We start from the raw sequence: 23,397 nt of genomic DNA, 5'->3' as shown, positions 1-23,397 counted from the left end.
CAAAATACTCCATTATGACAATGTGAAAAAGTTTTTTTTTTTTTTAACTTTTTTTGAATTTATTAAAAATAGAAAACTAAAAAATCACATTTACATAAGTATTCACAGCCTTTGCTTAATACTTTGTTGATCCACCTTTGGCAGCAAATACAGCCTCAAGTCTTTTTGAATATGATCCCACAAGTTTAGCACACCTATCTTTTGGCAGTTTTGCCCATTCTTCTTTGCAATAAGTCTCAAGCTCAATCAGGTTGGATGGGAGACGTTTGTGCACAGCCATTTTCAGATCTCTCCAGAGATGTTCGATCGGATTCAAGTCTGGACTCTGGCTCGGCCAATCCAGGACATTCACGGAGTGGTTCTGAAGCCAATCTTTTGAGATCTTGGCTGTGTGCTTTGGGTCGTTGTCCTGCTGAAAAATGAACCTTCGCCCCAGCCTGAAGTCAAGAGCGCTCTGGAGCAGGTTTTCATCCAGGATAGCTCTATATATTGCTGCATTCATTTTTCCTTCTATCCTGACTAGTCTGCCAGTTCCTGCTGCTGAAAAACATCCCCACAGCATGATGCTGCCACCACCATGCTTCACTGTAGGGATGGTATTGGCCTGGTGATGAGCGGTGCCTGGTTTCCTCCAAACATGGCGCCTGGCATTCACACCAAAGAGTTCAATCTTTGTCTCATCAGACCAGAGAATTTTGTTTCTCATGATCTGAGAGTCATTCAGGTGCTTTATGGCAAATTCCAGACGGGCTTCCATGTTCCTTTTACTAAGGAGTGGCTTTCGTCTGGCCACTCTACCATACAGGCCTGATTGGTGGATTGCTGCAGAGATGGTTGTCCTTCTGGAAGGCTCTCCCCTCTCCACAGAGGAACGCTGGAGCTCTGACAGAGTGACCATCGGGTTCTTGGTCATATCCCTGACTAAGGCCCTTCTTAGAAGGCCGGCCAGCTCTAGGAAGAGTCCTGGTGGTTCCAAATGTCTTCCATTTACGAATAATAGAGGCCACTGTGCTCATTGGGACCTTCAAAGCAGCAGAATTTTTTCTGTATCCCTCCCCAGATTTGTGCCTCAAGACAATCCTGTCTCGCAGGTCTACAGACAGTTCTTTTGACTTCATGCTTGGTGTTTGTGCTCTGACATGCACACTCAACTGTGGGACCTTATATTGACAGGTGTGTGCCCTTCCAAATCATGTCCAATCAACTGAATTTACTGCAGGTGGACTCCAATTAAGCTGTAGAAAGATCTCAAGGATGATTAGTGGAAAAAAGATGCACCTGAGCTCAATTTTGAGCTTCATGGCAAAGGCTGTGAATACTTAGGTAAATTTGATTTCTTAGTTTTCTATTTTTAATAAATTCAAAAAAAGTTAAAAAAAAAAAACTTTTTCACATTCTCATAATGGAGTATTTTGTGTAGAATTTTGAGATAAGAGATTAAATTAATACAATTTGGAATGAGGCTGTAACATAACAAAATGTGGAAAAAGTGAAGCGCTGTGAATACTTTCCGGATGCACTGCTCATCTAAACGAATATCACATTTTTTTAAACACCCTGTATATCAAATTGTGTTTCAGGTATAATAAGAAAAATAAAGTTCAAAACTATCCAAATTATTTGCTACTGGAACAACACTTTTGCGGTGCCATGAAACAAGTGAAAAAATAAATATACAGTAAGACCTCGGTTATCGCGGTTAATGGGGACCAAAACCACCCGCGATAAGTGAAAATCCGGGAAGTAGAGGCGCACCTTCAAAAAAATAATAATAATAATAACAATAATAATAATAATAATTTTTTATTATTATTTTTTTTAATTATTATTTTTTTTAATTATTATTTTTTTAGACCCGGTTAATGGGGACCAAAACCACCCGCAAAAAGTGAAAATATGCTAAGTAGCGACGCCCCTTCAAAAAAAAAAAAAAAAAAATCTCATCTCATCTCATTATCTGCACCGTTTATCCTTATTAGGGTGACGCCGTGTCCGCCGAACTCGCTCCGTCGCGCGGCCCGGGAGTGACCTCCGCCGACTACCCCCCCTCCCTCGTCCCATCCAGCCGGCCGCTGGATGGGACGGCTGGATGGGACAGGTGGATGGGACAGGTGGTGCCCCCTAAGGACATTTTTTTAACCATTACAGACCGTGAAGCTCTGAAGCCGCGAACGTCGAACCGCGAAGTAGCGAGGTCCCACTGTAATTTTATTATCATCTCAGAAACAGATTAATTTAATCACCATGTTAATGATTCCACACAGTTCTAAGTGTGAGCAAGACCAGATGATATTTGTAGCCAATTTTCATTTCAGACGTACAAACAAACAAATAGTATTCTATTGCAGTCAAAATGTATTTCTAAAAAATCATAAGAAATATTTGAATTATATATAAATATTAAAAATACATCAAATTAAACATTTCTCAAAATGTGTTTAAACATCTGATAATTCAAGTTTCAATTTTATTAAGGTGGATCTTTAGGGAGTCATCACACAAATAATTATATAAACAGATTGTGTCTAATTTCATAATCAAGTAGTGGTTGATTTTTCAATTAGTTGTAGGGCCTCTATTGGGAACTTAATGATTGAACCATCAACCATAATCACAAAGGACTTAAAAACATATTTTTCGGAGAGCTTCTGCGGAGTCTAAATTTAGATCTGTTGAGCACTGTTGGAATCACATAAGAAGCGGCGCGTAAAATACATAATGATATTCATTGTGACATTTGGAGGGAAGGAAAGGACAAAAGGCACAAAAATGATGAGCAAAGACTTTTTTTGTGAGCCCAAAAGTCGCTTAAGGGTACTAAGCAGCGGATAATAAATTCACTGCCAATCATAGCAATAAACTTCAAAATTATTTGAGTAGGAGGGCACCAAATGACTTAATGCAGCTTATGCACTGTGCACTTTCATTTTTCAATATTCACGCCTTGAATAAAGCAAAGAGACAATGCAAACAGGGCTTACTTACGTCGGATCGGAGGCTTGGGCATCATGGTGGAAATATCCTGAGACCAGTATAGCGGAACCGAGCCCCGTGTTTGCACATAAGATGAATAACTTCCCACCGTGAAGGACATCACGGAAGCGTCATGGACAATCTGCTCCGTCTCAACCTCATTTGCTACGTCCCCCTGCCGGGCGCAAGATAGAGTAAATAAAGGGTCACACTCTAAAATCCATTAATAAATACTCATCTCACCACATCCACCACCTCTTTGATCTGCTTGCCCTGTAGCAGACGCTACAAGGACTAACAGGCTCAGAGACCGTTACTTGCTTAGGGCCATCACAACTCTAAACTAGAATGGCAGCGCGCCAAGAAAGCATCATCTGCGTTGAGATGCTAAACCAATTTTGGGTAGCATTTCCCTTTTTTGGAAGGGTCATTGGCAAATGAGGATAAAAAAATCAGAGTAAAACTGAGTGCAGATGAAGATTAAAATCCTGAAATGCGGGTGCTAACAGCCCAAATATGTAATTGTCACATTAACTTCAAGATATAAAAATCCAAGGAGAAAAAAAGAGAAAACTGGAGAAACGAAGTTAAAAAGCAGCTGTTACTCTTTTTTGCTGGAAAAATGATTAGTCAACAAAACCAAAAGTGGTGAGTCAGCCTTTTTTTTTTGCATATTTCACATAATAATAATAATAATTTCCTTGTATTGTCATTCTGTGTAACAATGTACACAGAACGAAATGTCGATTGCACCTGACCCGTTGTAGCGAGCCGATGCAGCCGCAGCCAACAGAGGGCGCCGCCGACCACTTTTTAAGTCTTAGGAATGACTCGGCCGGGGCGCGAACCACCGACCTCCCAGTCTCAAAGCGGGCGCCTTACCATCTAGGCTACATCTAGGGTAACCCACCTAACTGCCTATAAAAGATGGTGGTCATAAACTCTTTGCCCCTTTTCTTGCATTGACAGACACACAAACAGACAAACAAAGATGTATATTACCATGCTATTATATATAAAAAAGTGTATTCATATTTTAGTTCTCGACTTATTTTGAAAATAAGTTGCTACTAATGTCATTGCACAATTTCTCATTTGACTATTGTTCTGATACAGCTATAACAGGCCAGTCTCAGGATACTACTATACTGTAAAAAAAGAGTGCTAAATGGCCAGTGAGTGTGCCAGAGTGGTACGGCTTAGCCAAGCGTCCAAGCTAGACCGAGCCAGCTGCCAAGCTGGTGTGACCTAGCCAGCGTCCTCATAAAAAGCTTTCAGCCACCAGCAGCCACACACTGCATCCCGTGGTCCTCGTCCCGACCGGCTCTCCGGGCTTGAGGATTCCTCACGGATCTATCGCAGAGGACTTTAATACTGGGCATACCGTAAAAATTAGGCCAACATTGTTTTTCTACCTAAATGGTGCCAGTCAAGATCCCGAACTCTATCGTTCTTGGTTTTATTTTCATTTTTTAAATTTTGTGTTCTATTCAAGTTTATTATGTAGGTGATTAGTAAGAGAAAACGTCATAAATATGAGAGGGTGTGTGTGTGTCTTGATTAAAGTATATTGAACTATCAAAAACTGTATAAAGAAATGCTTCAGATTAACTAAAAAGGATTATCCTTTTCCTGATATCGTGTGGCGTTCCAAAAAGGCTAGACGAGTTTGAAAAAGTATAAACTCGCCTCTTCAATTAAATTGGTCAATCAATTATTTGTTTCGCAACACCAACTTCTAAATATTTTGCATATCTATCCTGACATTTTTCAAAATTGTATTTCTCTCTTTTAAGCCCTTAACTATTAGTTTATCCTGTTGTGCCACGTCTAATCTTGTTGTAAACAATGTTCACAATGATAATATCGATGACAATAAAGGCAATTTCGATTCAAACTAACAGCCAGGAAGGTGACTCAATTTTCCAAGCTCAAAACTACCAAAAAAACTATACAATCAAAGAAATGAAATGATCTGCATTTTATATAGCGCTTTTCAAGTCAATGACTTCCCAAAGCGCTTTACAGTGTTCTTCACATTTCCCAATAGCGGCCTTGTATTGCAGCCATGTAAGACGCTAACCTGCTTATTGGGGGGTTCAGTGTCTTACCCAAGGACACTTCGACATGTAACACGGACAAGCCGGGATTTGAACTGGGATCCCTTGATCCCAAGACGAGCGCTCTACCTCCTGAGCTACTGCCGCCCCAAAAGATGGCACATGACAAAAAATTTAATCAAAAGAAAAAGAGAAGATCTGGCTGAAATGTGCAGCCTTAAGAAAAACAAGAAACAAGATGCAAAAGGCCAATTGTTTTTTTTAAACCTTGCTCGACACATTCAAAATTGAGAAGATACAACGCAAAATCAATGACCAGGCGAGGGTGAAAAAAAAATACATAATTGTCAGAAAAAAATATTTACAATATTTATTTTTTTCTGCCAATAATGTTCATCTTAGTTACATTATGTCCCCTGACTATTTTGTGATTTTTTTTCTAACATTGGTAGAAAAAATGACTCAAAGGTGAAAATATTTTCAATCTTGATGTATTTAATCATTTTATTAGAGAAAAAAACATGACATTGAGCTAAATGAAATAACATGTTGTTTTTGAGAGTCCAAATTATGCACTGAAGAAACGTTACTTAATGAATAAGCATGCAGATGAGTTTGGCATTGAAAAGAAGCAACACAAAAGCAGCTGCTACCTCCCACGCACACACTGTGACACTCATGCACACTCAGAGAAGAAGCCACAGATCATCAAATCAAGACCACCCACCCCCACCACCGACAAAATGAGTCATCCAAATCAGGCGGTTTGCCCCGCACCCTGCACTGATTTTTCCTCGGTTGCCCCCTGCAACCAAGACCTACCTCGCAGTTAGCTCCTCTTTTGAGGAAGCGGGTTCCGGCAAATTTGCTGGAGCGCCTGGCAATGAGGGTGATGTGCACCGGGCGTCCATAGATAAGCAGCTCTACAGTTGTATGATGGGTGAAGGAGGCAACAATGGAACATTAAAATATAACGTGCGAGTCATTATGTTACAGAATTAATGGCCAGACTAAAAGATAATGATGACTAGAAAGACCATGGGTCTCTAACCTTTTTGCCCTGATATGAATTTGTAAAATAACATGTGAAGTCATGTTTATTTGTACAGCCCTTAATCACAAAGAGTCTTAAAGTGCTGCACAGACCACAGATTATTGCAAACCACAGACTATTTTGACACCATCCCCTGATCTAAAACCTACATGAGGGCAAATACTACACAGATATTGTCAACATAAAATATAGGTTATTCAAATGCTATAGAATAGAAGTGTGTTTTAAGCTTAGACTTAATCATTTCCACTGAGGTTGCAGATCTAATCTAAGGGGGAAGAGCATTCCACAGCATCGGGGCCCGAAAGGAGAATGCTCTTGAACATCACTTTATTACTTTGTTGTCACTGTGTTATTACCAGGTTAATAATATGAAGTTGAGTTAAATAGACTCAGTCAACCCCTAAATTATAATTTTAGTAGAAAGTCACAGTGACCCTGGCACTGGTGAGCAAATTTTCTAAATAGGTCTCGGGCACCTCAGTTGTCCTCAGGGGGCACCCTTGTGCCGAAAGGCACCACGTTGGAGACCCCTGATGTACGTAATATAGTAAACTAGCTAGCCAAATATGTAGTTTATACAGTATTGGAAGTTAGTTGGCCATTTACAGTTGGTGGGCCGATTGAAATTAAAATGTAGCTACTAGCTAGCTAGTGCCCATCTGAATGTAATTTTTAGCTATCACCCTCTACAACTAGCTGCTAGCTAGCAGAATTGAATTTTATATCTTTATAAAGTTAAGTAACTAACTAAATTTGTGGTTTATCTCGTATGCCAGCTCGCTATTTACAGGGGCAGTAGAGTAGATAGATCTGTTTGTATTGAGATGGAAATGGAGCCACAAGCTAGCTATTAGGTAGCTATATTGAGCTTTTAGCTATATTGTTTTACAACTAACTACTAATCCTCACAATTGAGATATTTAGCTACAGTATATAGCTATATATCAGGAATCTCAAACCTTTTTCTAGATTTTGTAAATTAATAGCTCAAAGGGCACCCAGTTTGATATGCATTTGTATAATAACAACTTATCATGGTATTACTATGTTGTTGATAATATTACCTAGGTCATTATTGTAGGTAGGCTTTAATCGACTCAGTCAACCACAAAAAAAAATAAAAAAATCAATTTACTAGAAAATCACAAAGACCCAACAATGGTAAGGAATTGTAAGCTATGTTCACCTTAGCTGTCTTAAGGGGGCACCCTGCTGCTCATGGGCACCACATTGGAGACCCCCAAGATAGATTAACAATAACGAAAAAAAGATTGCGGCATACACTAATTTAGTTTTTAACCAATCATTTTGGATCCAAAGCACACTTTTTTGGAATGAATATACTGTGGCACACTGTCCATTGAATGTGTTTCATTGCAGGCACCAGTTTCATGTCTGTATTCTTAAATTATCATTTTTGAATTGACAGTATGTAGTTTTTCTTCTCATTTTTGGTTCCAATGGCTTAGTAAGTAATACGGGTAAGTCTTGTTGGCTTAATTTCGCTGTCATTTTGGATTTTATAATAGTTTCAAAACGTTTTTCAATTTTATTTAGGAGTATTAAAAACCTGTAACTAAAGCTGCTAGTGTCCTTCTACAAAGCCACAGTGGATAACATTCTTACATATGGCGCCATGGTGCGGTAAACAGGGAGCATGGCAGTGGACATATAAAAAGAGTAATCAATACGGCTCGTAATCTCAATGGCTGTTCTCTGCCCAGTCTGGAGGTAATTAACAGCTTGTTATATTGCAGCAGAGTGATCAACAATAAAAATAAATCTTCTCACCCTGGCCACCACCTCTTTCTTCTCCAGGGCCATCACCACCCTAAACAAGCACGCAAAACTGTGAAAAATATACATCTTGCGCTTATTTGGGATTATTTGTTGCAGCTAAATGTTATTGCACTACATTGTGGTATTGTTATAATGCATACACTTGTATTGCACTATTATTATAACTCAGGCCAGTCTCTTATCAATACGTTGTAAATATTATGTTCCTATTTATCTTGACAGTCCTTTACCTTATTTTTATTTCAATTTATTTTGAAGGTCTTTATTATGTCTTCACCCTGTAGTGCCATGTCTAATCTCATTGCATAAACGTTTCACCACATCGTTATCAATGACAATAAAGACAATTCAATTCCTATTTAAAATATGTATTCTTATATTCTTACACACTTTTTTTCTTGTTTTCTTATAAAAATGCATGCACTTAAAATGAGCCAGTGGAAATATTTTTAACAACTTTTTTTTTATTTTAGGCGGGGGTAAGAATAATAATTAAATAAGCGAAATGAAAATAAAAAAAACATTAATTTGAATACCAGGCAAAAATACATGAACTATCATCCATCCATTATCTGCACCGCTTATCCTCAGTAGGGTTGCAAGGGTCTGGAGCCCACTCCAGGCAACTTCCGGCAGTGGCTATCATTACAATGTTGATTGAAAAAAAAAAAAAGTATTTCTTTTACATGTTTATCTAGCGTCCTGCCAACAAAAAACAGATCCACAGAGCACAGCGTTGCATCTGAGAACAGTGCCATCTAGTGGTCAAATATAACGCACAGGGGCTTTAAACATTTTCGTCAAACAAAAAAAGTTATGAAATAAACTGTACTACCTAATGAACAGATCATAAGTATAGAAAGTTATTTGGCTGATCAGTGGAAGAGGGTAATGATTTTGAGCAATGGCATGCTTTTTTGCAAAGATACAATTTGGTCATTTTTTGCTGCACCTAGACAAGGTCTAACAGCAAACTATTGAGCCATGGCACACCGAATGAAAAACACTCAACTAAATCACTTGGGGGGAAAAATTGGATTTCAAATACTATTTTTTCTTATTAGATTTTTATATTACTAATAAAACTTAAAAAGTCAATGAAACTAACATTCACTGATCACTGGTATGACAAAGGATACTGGACTGGCCACAAAATCCGTGGATGACATACAAGAGCCAGTCGGGATGCACAAAGTCCTTGACACGCTCCAGCAAGTTTCTGTTCCAGACGTACTTGTAGTAGGGTTCGGTGCGCACGCCGTAAACAACTGCGGCAGAGGATAGGAACACAAATAGGTCCATTAAGAAAAAATGTAATTGTCTTTATTGTCAATGATATCAATTGTGAATCATTGTATGGCACGCGATTAGAGATTGGTGGGTTGGGACTTTTTTCTGGATCCAAGTCACCTTGAGTGGGCAAGCCCTCATCTTCAAATATGTCAAAGCTGTCCTGTTTCCTACGCGCATTTGCTTCATCGTCTGCGCTCGAGGCGGCAGACAACCATAACTCGTACGGCCTCTGCAGCAGTGTCAAGTTGTGTTGCAGCGAGTGGCTCAGATCGTAGCTGTAGCTGCAAACCAGATAATTTAAAAAAAACAAAATAAAACATTACATTCCTTATAATTCATACGTTTGTTTTCTCTTGTCTCGATTACTGTAATGTACGACTCGCCGATCTACCCAAGTCTAGCATCAAAAGTTTGCAGCTGGTATGAAATGCTGCAGCAAGTATTTTAACTTGGACAAGAAAGTTTGACTACATTACCCCGATTTTAGCTGACCCACACTGGCTCCCTGTCAGTTTAAGATGTGATTTTAAGGTTCTGTTGGTATTATACTAAAGTTTGCATGGACTTGTCCCATCGTATCTTTCTGATTAAAATTCCCCCCCCGTTCCTACTTGGAGCCTTTGCTCGTCTACTAATGATCCCAAGAACCAAGAGGAAATCCGCAGGTTTAAGAGCGCTCTCTGTTCCACGGTGCATCCATTTTGAGCCATCGTACTTGGACCTGATGTACACCATTCTCTAAAACCTGCTGCATCTGTCAAGATTTTAGAGCAGGAAGCAGTCAACTAGACATTATGTTATTACCTACAATGAATGTAAGTGTTGTCTGTGCATCATCTGTTGATGCCATTGGACAATGTACTGTAGTATGGTCATTCTAGAAGGGGGATTACCTCATGTGCGGCCACTTCTCAAGGTTTCTTCATTTTCCTCATGTTAAGGTTTCTGAGTTGTTCCTTGCCCTCAATGTAGGTTTTAGATCAGAGAATGATGTAATCATAGTCTATACAGCCCTTTAAGACTTTTTAGAATTAAGGGCTACACAAATAAACATGACTTAACTTGACTTTAACAGTGGACAAGAAATTAAGACCCAATAATTAGCCCGTTTAACAGAAATACTTTCTATGTCAAAGTAACCTTACAAAAATATTAAACAGATACTTAGTAATATTTTGTTTGGGGTCAGAAAATAAGAAGAATTAATCAAACAGTCCATTTTAAACGCAGGCAAACATTTAGTACAGTGGAACCTCCGTTTTCGAACGCCTCTCAGTTCGAACAAATCGGTTCTCGACCAAAAATTTAGAGAAATTCTTGCTCCGCTTTTCGTTCAAAAAATTCCCGAAAGCCGGTACGCTAGGGTGCGATGCGGAGCAGCGTACGGGTGTAGATCGTGTAGATTGCCCCCACCCCTTGTGAAGAACGGTTATGACGTGCGCGCTCACTTCTTTTCGCTTTCGCTTTTAATATCGGTGAACAGAGTGTTTTAGCCCCTAATTATGCCTCCAAAGAAGGTCGGTGCAAGCAGCAAAGTTGCTACAGGTGAAAAAAGAAGAGTAGTGCGTACAACTATTGCATTTAAGAAAGAAATAATAGCAAAAATGAAGAAGGTGTGCGAGTTTCCCTTCTTTCGAGGGAATAGAGCATGGCTTCTGCAGACCACCACAAAGGTAAGAAATCCTATTCATAATTATTTTCTTTATCCTTTAACTGCTCACCACTTTTTGTGGAGACCCGATTGCTAAATGACGTGTAAACGATTTGATTTTTTAATTTTTACACGTTCATGATAGCGTAATCTTTCGTACGGAAGATGCGCTAACGCGAACGTACGATTAGCCTGGGTTAGCTTCATGTTTACGTTCATGGTAAACTTTTTCGGTGATCGAACAAATCGGTTTTCGAACAGGGTTCTGGAACGGATTATGGTCGAAAACCGAGGTTCCACAGTATATTAAAGGTCAAACTTAAAAGCATATTAGATTTAAATTCAAGTTTTTCCAACAAAAATCAAGATGAATGGAAAGTGTATTTTTTGAGTTTAAACATAAGTAGACACTAAAACTAAAGAGAGAAGACGTCAATTGATCTTGAACTTGCAAGGAGATCAGGTAGAGGAAACTATTCACATAAAAGAACTCCATTCCCCGGTTGAGCCTCCTCTTTCAATGAACTCTTCAAGGTTACTAAAATAGTCACAATAAGGAACTGGCATTTATTGATTTGTCCAATATTAAAAACAAAATAATTTAATAACTATTCTTTTTCATTATTAAGGACAGGAACAAAGAACAAATTGAATTTCTAATTAAGGAATGTAAAAAAAATAACTGGTCAATGTATTTGGTAATTTTTGTTGAATTTAATGTAATAATGGGAATTCAATAACTATATATAACATTTTTCATAGTCAGTTTTAAGAGAAAAAAAATCGTAATCCCTGTAAGGGGGTATTTAAAATTACCAAAAATAAAACAAGTACAGCTTTTGAAAAGACATACCAGATTTTCCGGACTGAGGGAGAACCCACATGATAAAAAATTGCCAGAAATTCAAAAGTGCGCTTTATAATCTAGAGTGCTTTATGGACCGTAAATACAGTAAATAAAATCAAAAATACACATTTAAGATGCAACCTGGTCTATAAGGTGCATGGAATTAAAACTAAACAAAGAACATTAAAAAAACATCAAAAATAAAGAAAAACAAATTTACAAAAAAAATGAAAAAACTTATCTAGTTTACAACTACATTAACTTTATTCATAAACAAAAGGTTACCGTAAGTGGAAGATTGTCTTTATAATATAAAAACAGAACAATATCTCATAAAAGAATATTTTGATTGTCCGCATTATAGTCCAGAAAATAGGGTACAATGAAATTATCATATGTGTGTATTTGTATTTGCAGTACGACAGGTGTGTGAGAAATATTTTGCAAAAGGATGTTTGTTTGGCTTTGATGGATTTGGAAAAGGCGTATGACAGGGTCGATAAAGAGGCGTTGTGGCAGGTGATGGTAATGTATGGAGTGGGTGGAAAGTTGTTGGAAGCATTGAAGAGTTTTTATGTGAACAGCAGAGCATGTGTAAGAGCAGGGAGTGAGACAAGTGAGTGGTTCCCTGTGTTGACTGGTGTGAGACAGGGGTGTGTGATGGCCTCATGGCTGTTTAATGTGTACATGGATGGTGTGGTGAGAGAGGTGAATTCAAGAGTATTTGACAGAGGTGTAGAGATGATGGATAACAGTGGAACGGTGTGGCAGGTAAGTCAGTTGTTGTTTGCAGATGACACAGACCTTGTGAAGTTGAAAGCTTTTGGTACTCTGGTTGTGATTTGGCTGCAGATGGTGGAATGGAGTCCGAGGTATTGCACAGAGTGAATCAATGAAACAAGGTTTTGGGTGCTCTGAGGAGAGTGATGAACAACCAGAGTATGAGTATGGATGTTAAGAGGGGACTGTATGAGAGTGTGATTGTGCCGACTGTGTTGTATGGTGCAGAGACTTGGAGCCTAAACGCAGATTTAAGAAGGAAATTGAATGTTTTTGAGATGAAGTGTTTGAGGAGTATGTTAGGAGTGACAAAATGATGAAATCAAATAAGCAGTGTTGGTGGAATTTATGAAAATTATTTGTCATTCATTTAGTGAAAATTTAAGGAAAATATGAGGTGATTTACTGTTTTTTGTTAATTATTATCAGTATTTTTTGGTGAGGAAAGAATCTGATGTACCGTATTTTCACAACTATAAGGCGCACCGGGTTATAAGGTTGGTGTGGCAGGTAAGTCAGTTGTTGTTTGCAGATGACACAGACCTTGTGGCTGATTCTGAGGAAACATTGAGAAGGTTGGTAATGGAGTTTGTAAGAGTGTGTGATAGGCATAAGTTATGTGTGAATGTTGGAAAGAGTTCACGTGATGGAGTGAGCATGGCGTTGGAAATAAGGTTATATGGACAGGTGTTGAAAGAAGTTTAAAGCTTTTGGTACTCGGGTTGTGATTTGGCTGCAGATGGTGGAATGGAGTGCGAGGTATTGCACAGAGTGAATCAATGAAGCAAGGTTTTGGGTGCTCTGAGGAGAGTGATGAACAACCAGAGTATGAGTATGGATGTTAAGAGGGGACTGTATGAGAGTGTGATTGTGCCGACTGTGTTGTATGGTGCAGAGACTTGGAGCCTGAACGCAGATTTAAGAAGGAAATTGATTGTTTTTGAAATGAAGTGTTTGAGGAGTATGTTAGGAGTGACAAGATTGGATAGATTGAGAAATGAAATTGTGAAAGACAGAACTGGAGTAGTAGTTGAACTGAGCAAGCGTGTTGATAAAAGAGTACTCGGTTGGTTTGGACACATGGAGATGATGGATAAGGAGCAAATGTTGAAGAGGATGTACAGAGCAGAAGTCAATGGAAGGAGACCAAGAGGAAGGCTGCGATTGACGTGGATGGATGGTGTTATGCGTGCACTGCAGGAAAGAGGTCTAAATATAGTGGGGGCCAAAGCTCTTGTTGGTTATAGGAATGAGTGGAGAGGTGTTGTAAAAGGATAGTGGGATGTTTAGACGTGTTCTAAGGGATGGACAGGGCACCTGTATGATGCAGCAGGGGTAAACCAGTGAAAGCTGACAGGCCATGCTATTGAACAGAACAGTGTGTTGTGTCACCTTGACCCTAGTCTTGTGTCCTGTTTCATCTGGAGGGATGAAAGCATGACCAACTTGGGTGCCGAGGTGCTTAACTTGTTTGGGTGTTTGGGCATTGGGGTTGGCCATGGTCCCCAAAAAAATTTGTTTGTGTTTTTGGCTACTTTTTCCCTTTTTTTTTTTATTTTCTTTGTTTTTGTCTATGTCTTTGTCTTGCTGACGGTCACTCCTCTCGAAGGATATGACCAGGGTTGATGTTGCTTGGAGTGTATTTGTGAACAACAAAAAAATCAAATGATGAAATCAAATAAGCAGTGTTGGTGGAATTTATGAAAATTATTTGTCATTCATTTAGTGAAAATTTAGGGAAAATATGAGGTGATTTACTGGTTTTTGTTAATTATTATCAGTATTTTTTGGTGAGGATAGAATCTGATGTACCGTATTTTCACAACTATAAGGCGCACCGGGTTATAAGGCACACCCCCCAAAAATAGTTTTTTGTAATGAATTTTCCATACATAAGGCGCACCGGACTATAAGGCGCTGCAGTGCAACGTCAACAAAACAGTCAGATAGTTCAGTCAAACTTATTAACCCCTGAACATTCCGACGACTCGCAAAGAAGCAAATATGTGTCTGTACGATGTCACTAATCACTCAAATGTGTTATTCCACATATCATTAGGAAGGTTAAAGTCTTGGGATTCAAGAAATTCCAACCATTTCATAATTTCTATTTTCTTTTTCACTGACAACTGAGTGGACAGCAAAGGAAGATTTTCATTGAGCATGGAATTGAATTTAAAAATATACTCATCACAGAAACACCAAGATCAGTCTGAAACAAGATACTAGGAAGATATAAAGCCGGGGAAGCTCACCAAAGTCGTCTTGCAGCCATCACGTTCAAGAATAATACGCAACCATGGTCCTTTTACATCCATGAGTGTAGTAAATCCAACCGTGTAAAATATTTACTCACTCCAAAACACGCAATAATGCTGACAAAAAAAAAAAAAATCCACCGGGAAGCATCTGCATCGATGGACGTTGCTTGTTGCTAGCGGTCTGTTTAGCCCCATAATTCCTGTTTATAAATACAGACTATCTATCTATCTACCTTGGTCATATCCCTCAAGAGGGGTGACCGAAAGCAAGACAAACACATACAATAACAAAGAAAATAAAAGGGGGAAAAAAATAGCAAAAAAACACACACAACATTTTTGGGGACCATGGCCAACCCAATTGCCCAAACACCCAAACAAGTTAGGCACCTCGGGACCGAAGTTGGTCATGCTTTCGTCCCTCCAGATGAAATGGGACACCAGAAAGCGGCCATGTCACTCGGGTCAGGGTGACACAACACACTCTTTTGTTTAACAGCAAGGCCCGACAGCTTTCACTGGTTTACTCGTGCCGCATCATTATATTATATATATTATATATTATCCAAATACAGACTACAGTAGTAAAAAAATGTTTTCTCTATGCCGTAGAGCAACCTAACGTGTGATTCACATTCATCTTTTCCAGCGAACTGCAGGCTTGTTTTGCCCCGCTTTATCCTATGCAATCCTGTAAATGCTAAAAAGGACCCGCCTCCTTTAAGAAATGAAACGCCGGTATATTAAATAATATATATAATATATATATATATATATATATATATATATATAAAGCATACACCGCGGACAACTTCGCCTATGGTGGAAAATCTAGTCGGCGGCTGCTTGCCTTAGTTGCAAGACATTGAGACTCAATATTGATCCATATATAAGGCACACTGTATTATAAGGCGGATGGTCAGCTTTTGAAAAAAAAAAAAAAGCTTTTAGGTGCGCCTTATAGTCGTGAAAATACGGTCTCTGTTTTTGGTATTGATAAACAACCTAGAGTTGAGTCTTGATTTTTAGTATGAAAACAAAAGTCTGACTAGAACCAGTGTTAATATTTAGGAGTAAGTTTCTGAATTCTAATCACAATCTTTACCTGAAGTAAAAGTTACTGGATAAGTCCATGTTTTGGAAGATTCGCACATATCTGGAAAATGGTTAAAAGATACGTTAGGTCAAAATTAATTTTACAATTTTGCCCACTGGTCATACCTGGCTTCGTCAGGGTGCGCCACCCGGACTGAGTCGTTAGGGATGTAGATCATTGTTGTATCTTCGATTTTGTAAACTGAGTGTCCCCCGATGTCGGCCATCTTCCTTCGCTTCGTGATCAACACCATGTAGTATCCCTCCATGAAGCGGACGAATCCTGTCAAAATATGCCCACAGAAAATACATTTGAAGTCCAGGTTAGGGATCAGTATTGAGACTAACGTGTTACAAAGTCCTTGAACGTATTTACTTTTCTCATTCACGAGTCCTGTAACATGTTATTAAAAATATTTTGTATTGCGACTGTCAACACTACTTGATGAGTTACTACGTTGCTCCGCAGATCATTAATTATGCCCTCCTCCATTTTCTGTGTCACTTTTTATATTTACCTACAAAATAAAACTGAGTATGATCTCCAACTCAGAGTACAAGCCCGCTGAATTTCTCCTCATGTAGATATTCTCCAAACTGTATATACTGTATTTTGGGATTTTAAGGGGTGCGATTTATACTCTGGTGAGACTTATGCGTGAAATTATCGACACAATATTGCCGAGTATATAATTTCCCATGTTAATTTCACACTAAACCGCAGGAGGGCCCTTCAGGGCTGTGTTGATCATTTCAACATTGCCGGTGTTGTGCCTGAAAAATGCCCCATAAAGATTGTTCAAGCCAAGAAATGTGAAGGTTCACTCCTTCCATAAGTTGGTGCACACATTTTATTCTCTTTCTTTTCTTATGTGGGTCTTTTAAAGTTGGGGTTGGCTTTTTATGTGAGTATTTACAGTAATTTGTGACTGGATAGTTACTTTCAAAGTACTGCAGTACTTTTTGGTGTCATTAATCTTGGGGGTAGCGCAATTACTTTTTAATTGAAGTAACTAGTAACTTTAGGTAAATACTTTTTATCTGTAATAAAGGTTCGTACACCTTTTTAAGCGCCGTCAAGGCCAATTTTTTATTTTTTCTAATACCTACAAAGGAAAAAATTCAATGCTGATCAAAATAACTTTTTTGTCGTTGTTAACTTTGATGACGAAAATAAAGTTGTTATCTTGCTGCTGGCACACATTTTGTGCAATTATGAGCCGTTCCTGTCCATGATCTACCATATTTTTGGGTCAATAGGCTTCTATAGACTGACATGAATTCTGTCATTGTTCTTCAACAATGCAGGCGCAGCTTGGTTAAGGCCCAGTCACACAGCCTTTCACGGGCGTATCGAGGCTGAATCACGGCCAGAAATGTCTGCCCGTGAAGCAGACGCTGTTGGACGCTTTTGAGATCGCGATACAGACGAGATACAAGAAATTCACACACGGTTGGCCGCGTGAAAAAGTTTTGCGCTTCTCAAAACTTTAGACCAAGGGTAACCGTGGGCGGCACAGCAATGCAGCCGCGGTTACCAGCGATAAGGACGCGGAACAGTCGCCGGAAGGAGGCGGAACAGTCGCCGGGCAATTTTGCACATTTTCCACCACGGGCAACCTCGGCCAAAAAAAAGTCACTAAATTTTACCGGCGATACAGACGCAAAAGGCTGTGTGTGACCGGGCCTTTACATCAAACTTGTCTACAAACACAAAAAGGGCTTTATATGTAATAACGAGTTGAATACGGAGGATAAAAGAAGAAAGTACTGTAGGTATAAAAAGCAGAAACATGAGCCAAATTCGAACTTGTTTTGATTATAGTATTTGCTCCAAAGCAAAGTGCATTAAACCTTTCAATCTTAGAGACTGCTGATCACTTGCTTTTTGTTTTATTTATTTTAATTAATATTTTGTGCGTGCTTTTTAGGGCATCGGTGCCTAAATTGGTTAAAAATAGAATTGTAAATAGTTTCTTTTTTAGTTTTTTTAAATGTTTTTCAGCGACCCCTAGCAAAACGTATGAAATGACTTACTACTAACTAATTAGGTGTATCATGTTTTATTATTATTGATAATACATCATTAAAAAAAGCTAAAAATCTGAAGAGCGGTTTGGGAGCCAAAAGAAGACGGTTTTCTAAATAGAGCTGTTCTCTTGGGTGCAACCGATAAGGGCGGTGACGCTTCACATGACAATGCCATAATGACAAGCCACCAGAACGGACGTGTCTGCAACATTTTCTCTTTTTTAATTTGTCTTAATTTAATGCATGGTCTATAGAGTCAGACTGTCAAGACACATGAAAGTGGCAACAATTTCAAGCATATTTAAGGACTTCACCCAAAATTTAAGCCCTTTCCTCACCTTGAAAACACATTAAAATTCAAGTATTTTCATGGATTTCAAGCACCCGAACGAACTCTGTGTAATGTCCCACTGTTGGGGATAGATACAAAAAAGGCTGAACAGTGCAGCCTACTGACTTTTTACCAAAGCTCGAGATGAAGACGGGTAAAGGTAAAAAAGAATATCATTGCGTACTTGAGAAAATGTCATAGTTTGTCTGCGGACAAACGCGTCACAGACGATGCGGAAAAAGATACATCAAGAAAAAAGGAAAACTCCTTTCGACCCTGCCCTACACAGCAGACATTCTAAATGATACTTTATCAAAATATATTCCTTAATTTCTGTTTCTTCACTCAAACAAGATCCCTTTAAATCAGGGGTGGGCAACTATTTGCAGACGGAGCCGCATTGGGTAGACACCTATTGTGTTTTTTTCTTATTTATGAATAATAGTTTAATTTAATTTAAGTTTGCTTTTCAAAAACTGAAAATGCTCTGTTTTAAGCACTTGATTTGATATTATTTTTGTTGTATTACTGTAGTTGTATTTTAACAGTATTTCTGCAGTAGGGGTTTTGTAGTACTCCTGTAGTAGTATTCTAATAGTATTATTGTACAATTTTTGTAGGTGATTTTTTTAGCATTTCTATAGTCGTATTTTTGTAGTAGTTCTGTAGTAGACAGACTGAAGAGATCTTTTCTTCCTCATGCCATGAGGCTCTTTAACTCTACCCGGCAGAGTAAAAGCCCACAGTAAACCACACCACCTACATTGCATATTACCAAATCTTATTGCAATATGTATTCTGTGTAGCACTATTTAGTTATTCTATATAACACGCTACAGTGGGCATTTGCACGTTCCACTGGGTATTTGTATATTGTATTCTTTTTGTTTTATTATTGTATTGTTCTCAGCGAAGGGATGCTGCTGGAAATGTGAATTTCCCTTCGGGGATGAATAAAGTATCTATCTATCTATCTATCTAGTAATTTTTATATTTCCATAGTATAGTTTTCTTTTCATATATCTGTCATATTTTTGTCGTATTATTGTTGTTGTTTTTTTTGTATAGATAGATAGATAGATAGATAGATAGATACTTTGTTCATCCCCGAAGGGAAATTCACATTTCCAGCAGCATCCCTGAGCTGAGAACAATCGAGAACAATCGAAAATAACACGGGAGCTGCTGGAGTGGCTGCCATTCGTGACGGCGCCGGAAGAAAAGATTCAATTTGAATCATGTACAAACAAACAAACAATTGAATCATGTACAAACAAACAAACAAACAAAATATTCATGTTTCGTATTGTTAAGGTTGTAATTTTTCAGTATCAGTGTAGTGGTATTTGTGTATTGTAGTTTTACTGTAGTGGTATATTTGCAGTATTTTTGTACACATATATTTGAAGTACTCCAAAGGAGTGTTATTGTAGTATTTATTTAGTATTCCAAAGTAGTATTTCACTCGTTTTTTGTAGTACTTCTTTAGTATTTTGTAGCTGTAATTTTGTCATATTTTTAGTATATTATTTTTGTTGTAGCATTGTGGTATCTTCTATTTTCTATTTTTGTAGTATTTCTTTTATATATAAGTAGTGTTTCCATAGTAGTATTTTTGTAGATTTTTAAAAATAATTTTGTAGTATTTTTTAAGTATTTTTGTCATATAACACTATTTTTTTTTCTTTTTTAGAATAAAAGCAAAACAATGTATTAGGTCCCAGTTATTAAGCACTAAATTTGATATTTAGTTTTGTAGTCATTTTGTAGTATTTCTGTAGTATTTTTGTTGTAAAAACACAAAGAAACAATGGGTTAAAAGTTGGCACTCCCCCAAAAATGTTTTAATTAGTAGCATTTTGTTAACTATTATGTAAATGGTCATTATACTTTGACCTTTTTGGTTTGACAGGCCAGAACAAAAAGCCTGACGGGGTGCATATGTCCCTTGGGCCGTAGTTTGCCCACCCTGCTATAAATCAATTGCAAATAATCTTTAAATGTAGATAAATTACAGGACAAAACTGAAGAGTAGTTTATGCTCTGATTTAATTATTATGTAACTTTAAGTATAGAGTAAAAAAAACTTTGAAGCATAAACACTGAATTTCAAAAGCACAGGGTCACTAATGACTTTTTTTCATTGCCTGAGGAAATGAATCAGAGATTCAGAAAAATTGTCTGAATGTGAGCAGATGTTTGACCTCCAAAATGACAAGCTTCTTCTTCTCATTACTCTGAAAGAAAATGATTCAAATACCAATCGGCATAGACGAGACGGATGATTGACCCTGCTATACCAAGATCTCTGAACATGTTGTCCAAGCAACATCAACGCAAGAATCCAGACACATCAACCGCTTCTGCTTCCTTGCAAAAAAAAAGCAGTCTTAAACATTTCTGCCAAACGTAAGCATGCTTGCATACATGGATAACAGCATGTTAGTCAATATAACACAATAAAATTTGGACAAAGCTTGCCAAAGGTTTATGAAAAACCATAACACAAAATGAGCAAAAGTATCTACCTTATGATAAAATAATATTCATGTTGATGTGATTTATTTATTAGGTATTCATTTACTTTTTTTAGAACATCTAGTAAAAAAAACGAGGGCAGCACGGCGGCGCAGTGGTTAGCGCGTGTGCGGCACAGTTCTAAGGTCTTGGGAACCTCCTGTGTGGGTTCAAGTCCAGCTACCAGACTTCCTGTGCGGAGTTTGTATGTTCTCCCTGTGCTTGCGCGGGTTTCCTCCGGGCACTCCGGTTTCCTCCCACATTCCAAAGACATGCATTTCAGGTGGATTGGCCGGTCCAAAATGTCCCTTGGTGTGAATGAGCAAGCGAGTTGTCTGTCCCTGTGTGCCCTGCGATTGGCTGGCAACCAGTTCAGGGTGTCCCCTGCCCACTGTCTGATGATTGCTGGGATGGGCTTCAGCACCCCTGCGACCCTACTGAGGATAAGCGGTGCGGCTAATGAGATGAGATGAGTAAAAAACGAAAGAACAAATAAAAATGGAATTAAAACCAGCACAATTATCTGTTGTATGCTACATTGGGTAATTTTGCTCATTCTAAGATCTATTTACTTACTGTCTTATTTGAGAAAATAAATCATATAATGAAAAAAATAGAAAAGATGTCACAATAATAATCAAGGGGGATGTAATACTTATTTCACTAGAAAAAAAGGTAAAATACAGAATAACAATAAATTTACTTGTATTACATTTTCACCAACTTTTCTAGTAAAATAAAAAGCATTTTAAAAATGCTTTTTATTTTACAATCGAAGAGTAAAAACATAATAATACAGAACTCATTATTAGCACAATTGTCTTCTACATGAAGTGACTGTGCTCATTTAAAGTCTTGTTATTTCACCAAAAGCATACTTAAATCAATTATCGAAATACATTTCTCAACGAAAATATTATTTGTGATATTTGACAGATTATTTTATTGGAAACAATTTCTCGAATGTAATTTGTATATTATTTACCCGGTGGTAAAAAAAAATAAAACTTCAATCATATAGGAAAAACAATATTAATTTGTATAATAAGCAAAAATACATAACCTACCACTGCGATATTTTGAAAAGAAAAATCCTTCTGGTAAGTATAGAAGAGATTTGTGCTAATTGTGTATGTTTAATGTATTCAATGGTTCTGTGGATATGGAAATGGTGGTGTGTAGTTAGTTTCTGTTATTTTTGTGTGTTTGATGTACGCATAGTCAAATCAGGAGGCTTCTGTTCCACTTGGGGGAGAAACCCAAACCCCAAAAAATCAGTCCGAGCGGGTTGGGCTCCGCCAGGCTGTACTTGCCCAAGACACACTACATAATGGACAACAACAACTCACTCTGGACCACACCGGCTCGGTCCTCGCCCAGGTCAAAAGGACCTTGCCATCTGCCAACTAATAGGTTGAACGTGATAAAAGTGTTGCCTAGTATATAGGCACCTATATTGCGTGGTAGTAACACCTTTACTACTGCCACATGTAACGTCCGCACCTTAAATCAACAAGGAAAGTTGAAAGAACTCATCTATGAGATGAAAAGATATTCTTGGGACCTTTTGGGTCTATGTGAGACCAAATAGAGAAACTTTACAGAGATGACAACTGATTAAGGCCATGTTTTCTAATGTTGTGGAGAAGCTAACAAGCACATGTATGGTGTGGGATTCTTGGTGCACAAAAACATCAAGGCCTCTGTATTGGGATGTTGTTCAATCTCAAGTAGGCTCATTACAATACGCCTCGTTGCCTCACTGTTTAACTGCACAGTCATCCAGTCCTATGGCACCAACCTTAGAACACAGTGACGAAGAAACTGAGGACTTTTTTGCCCAGTTCAAGATATCATAGACAAAGCATTAAAGAAAGATATCATCATCCTGCAAAGCAACTGGAATGCCCAAATTGGTGTGAATGCTCATAGAGACAGGTAGAAGACATGTGAAACAAGCTCTAACCTGAAAACAAATGATAGAACACAACAGCTTTTTGAACCAGCTCACTCCAACAACTTGGTGCTGACAAACACTCTTGGCAACCACAAAAACTCCAGAAAATGAACATGGCACCACCCAGATGGAATCCACCGCAGTCAGGTTGACTACATCAAGATTCCACGATGTTTTTAAAGTGGAATCAAAATAGCAAGCACGCGCACATATCCAGGAGTCAATGCTGGAAGTGATCACGACTTGGTCATGATGAACTTCTGCCTTTGCCTCCAGTAGGTTAAGAAGTCACTGAACGCAAGGATCAAATTTGACCTTGAGCAACTGAAAGACCCACAGGAGGTCGAGAGCTTCCAGGCTTTTATCAATGGGACGTTTGCTCCTAAGCACGCCTTGGACGAAGATGTCGAAACCCTGACTACTAAGTTCTCAGAGACAATGAGTGAAGAAAAATAAGTGGGAAAGTAGGAAAACACCAGAAGAAGATAAAGCCGTGGGTTACAGACAAACATCTCTAACAGTGCAACACGAGGTGAGAACTAAAGAAGAAAACAAACAGCCCTAGAGGAGCAGCCAGGTATAGAGCAGCCAACAAGAAAATTGGAAAAAACTTCAGAGAAACAAAGGATAAATGGTTTGAAGATCAATGCTCTGAGCTAAAAGAGTGCCTCAACAAGAATAATTCAAAGAAAGCCTTTTAGATTGTAAAGACCTCACACAAACAAAACAGGCAAAAGTAAGCAC

The 23,397-nt window shown here is 38.3% G+C and overlaps 1 protein-coding gene across 1 annotated transcript in view; it reads right to left on the bottom strand.

Moving 5' to 3' along the window:
• fig4a (FIG4 phosphoinositide 5-phosphatase a) overlaps positions 1–23,397 on the bottom strand; it is a 114,116-nt gene that overhangs the window by 75,698 nt on the left and 15,021 nt on the right. The window contains exons 4-9 of the mRNA XM_088324773.1: positions 15,944–16,100; positions 15,828–15,878; positions 9,301–9,464; positions 9,030–9,158; positions 5,856–5,956; positions 2,986–3,148 (exon numbers count right to left, since the gene is read on the bottom strand). Coding sequence (XP_088180899.1) covers positions 2,986–3,148; positions 5,856–5,956; positions 9,030–9,158; positions 9,301–9,464; positions 15,828–15,878; positions 15,944–16,100 — 765 coding nt within the window. The remainder of the gene's footprint in view (positions 1–2,985; positions 3,149–5,855; positions 5,957–9,029; positions 9,159–9,300; positions 9,465–15,827; positions 15,879–15,943; positions 16,101–23,397) is intronic.

The sequence above is a fragment of the Urocampus carinirostris genome, chromosome 20 (assembly GCF_059441175.1).
Source record: "Urocampus carinirostris isolate Australia breed hairy pipefish chromosome 20, RoL_Ucar_1.0, whole genome shotgun sequence".
Classification (NCBI taxonomy): Eukaryota; Metazoa; Chordata; class Actinopteri; order Syngnathiformes; family Syngnathidae; genus Urocampus; species Urocampus carinirostris.
Note: the sequence above shows the minus strand (reverse complement) of the source record. Positions and strands in the feature narration are given on the sequence as shown.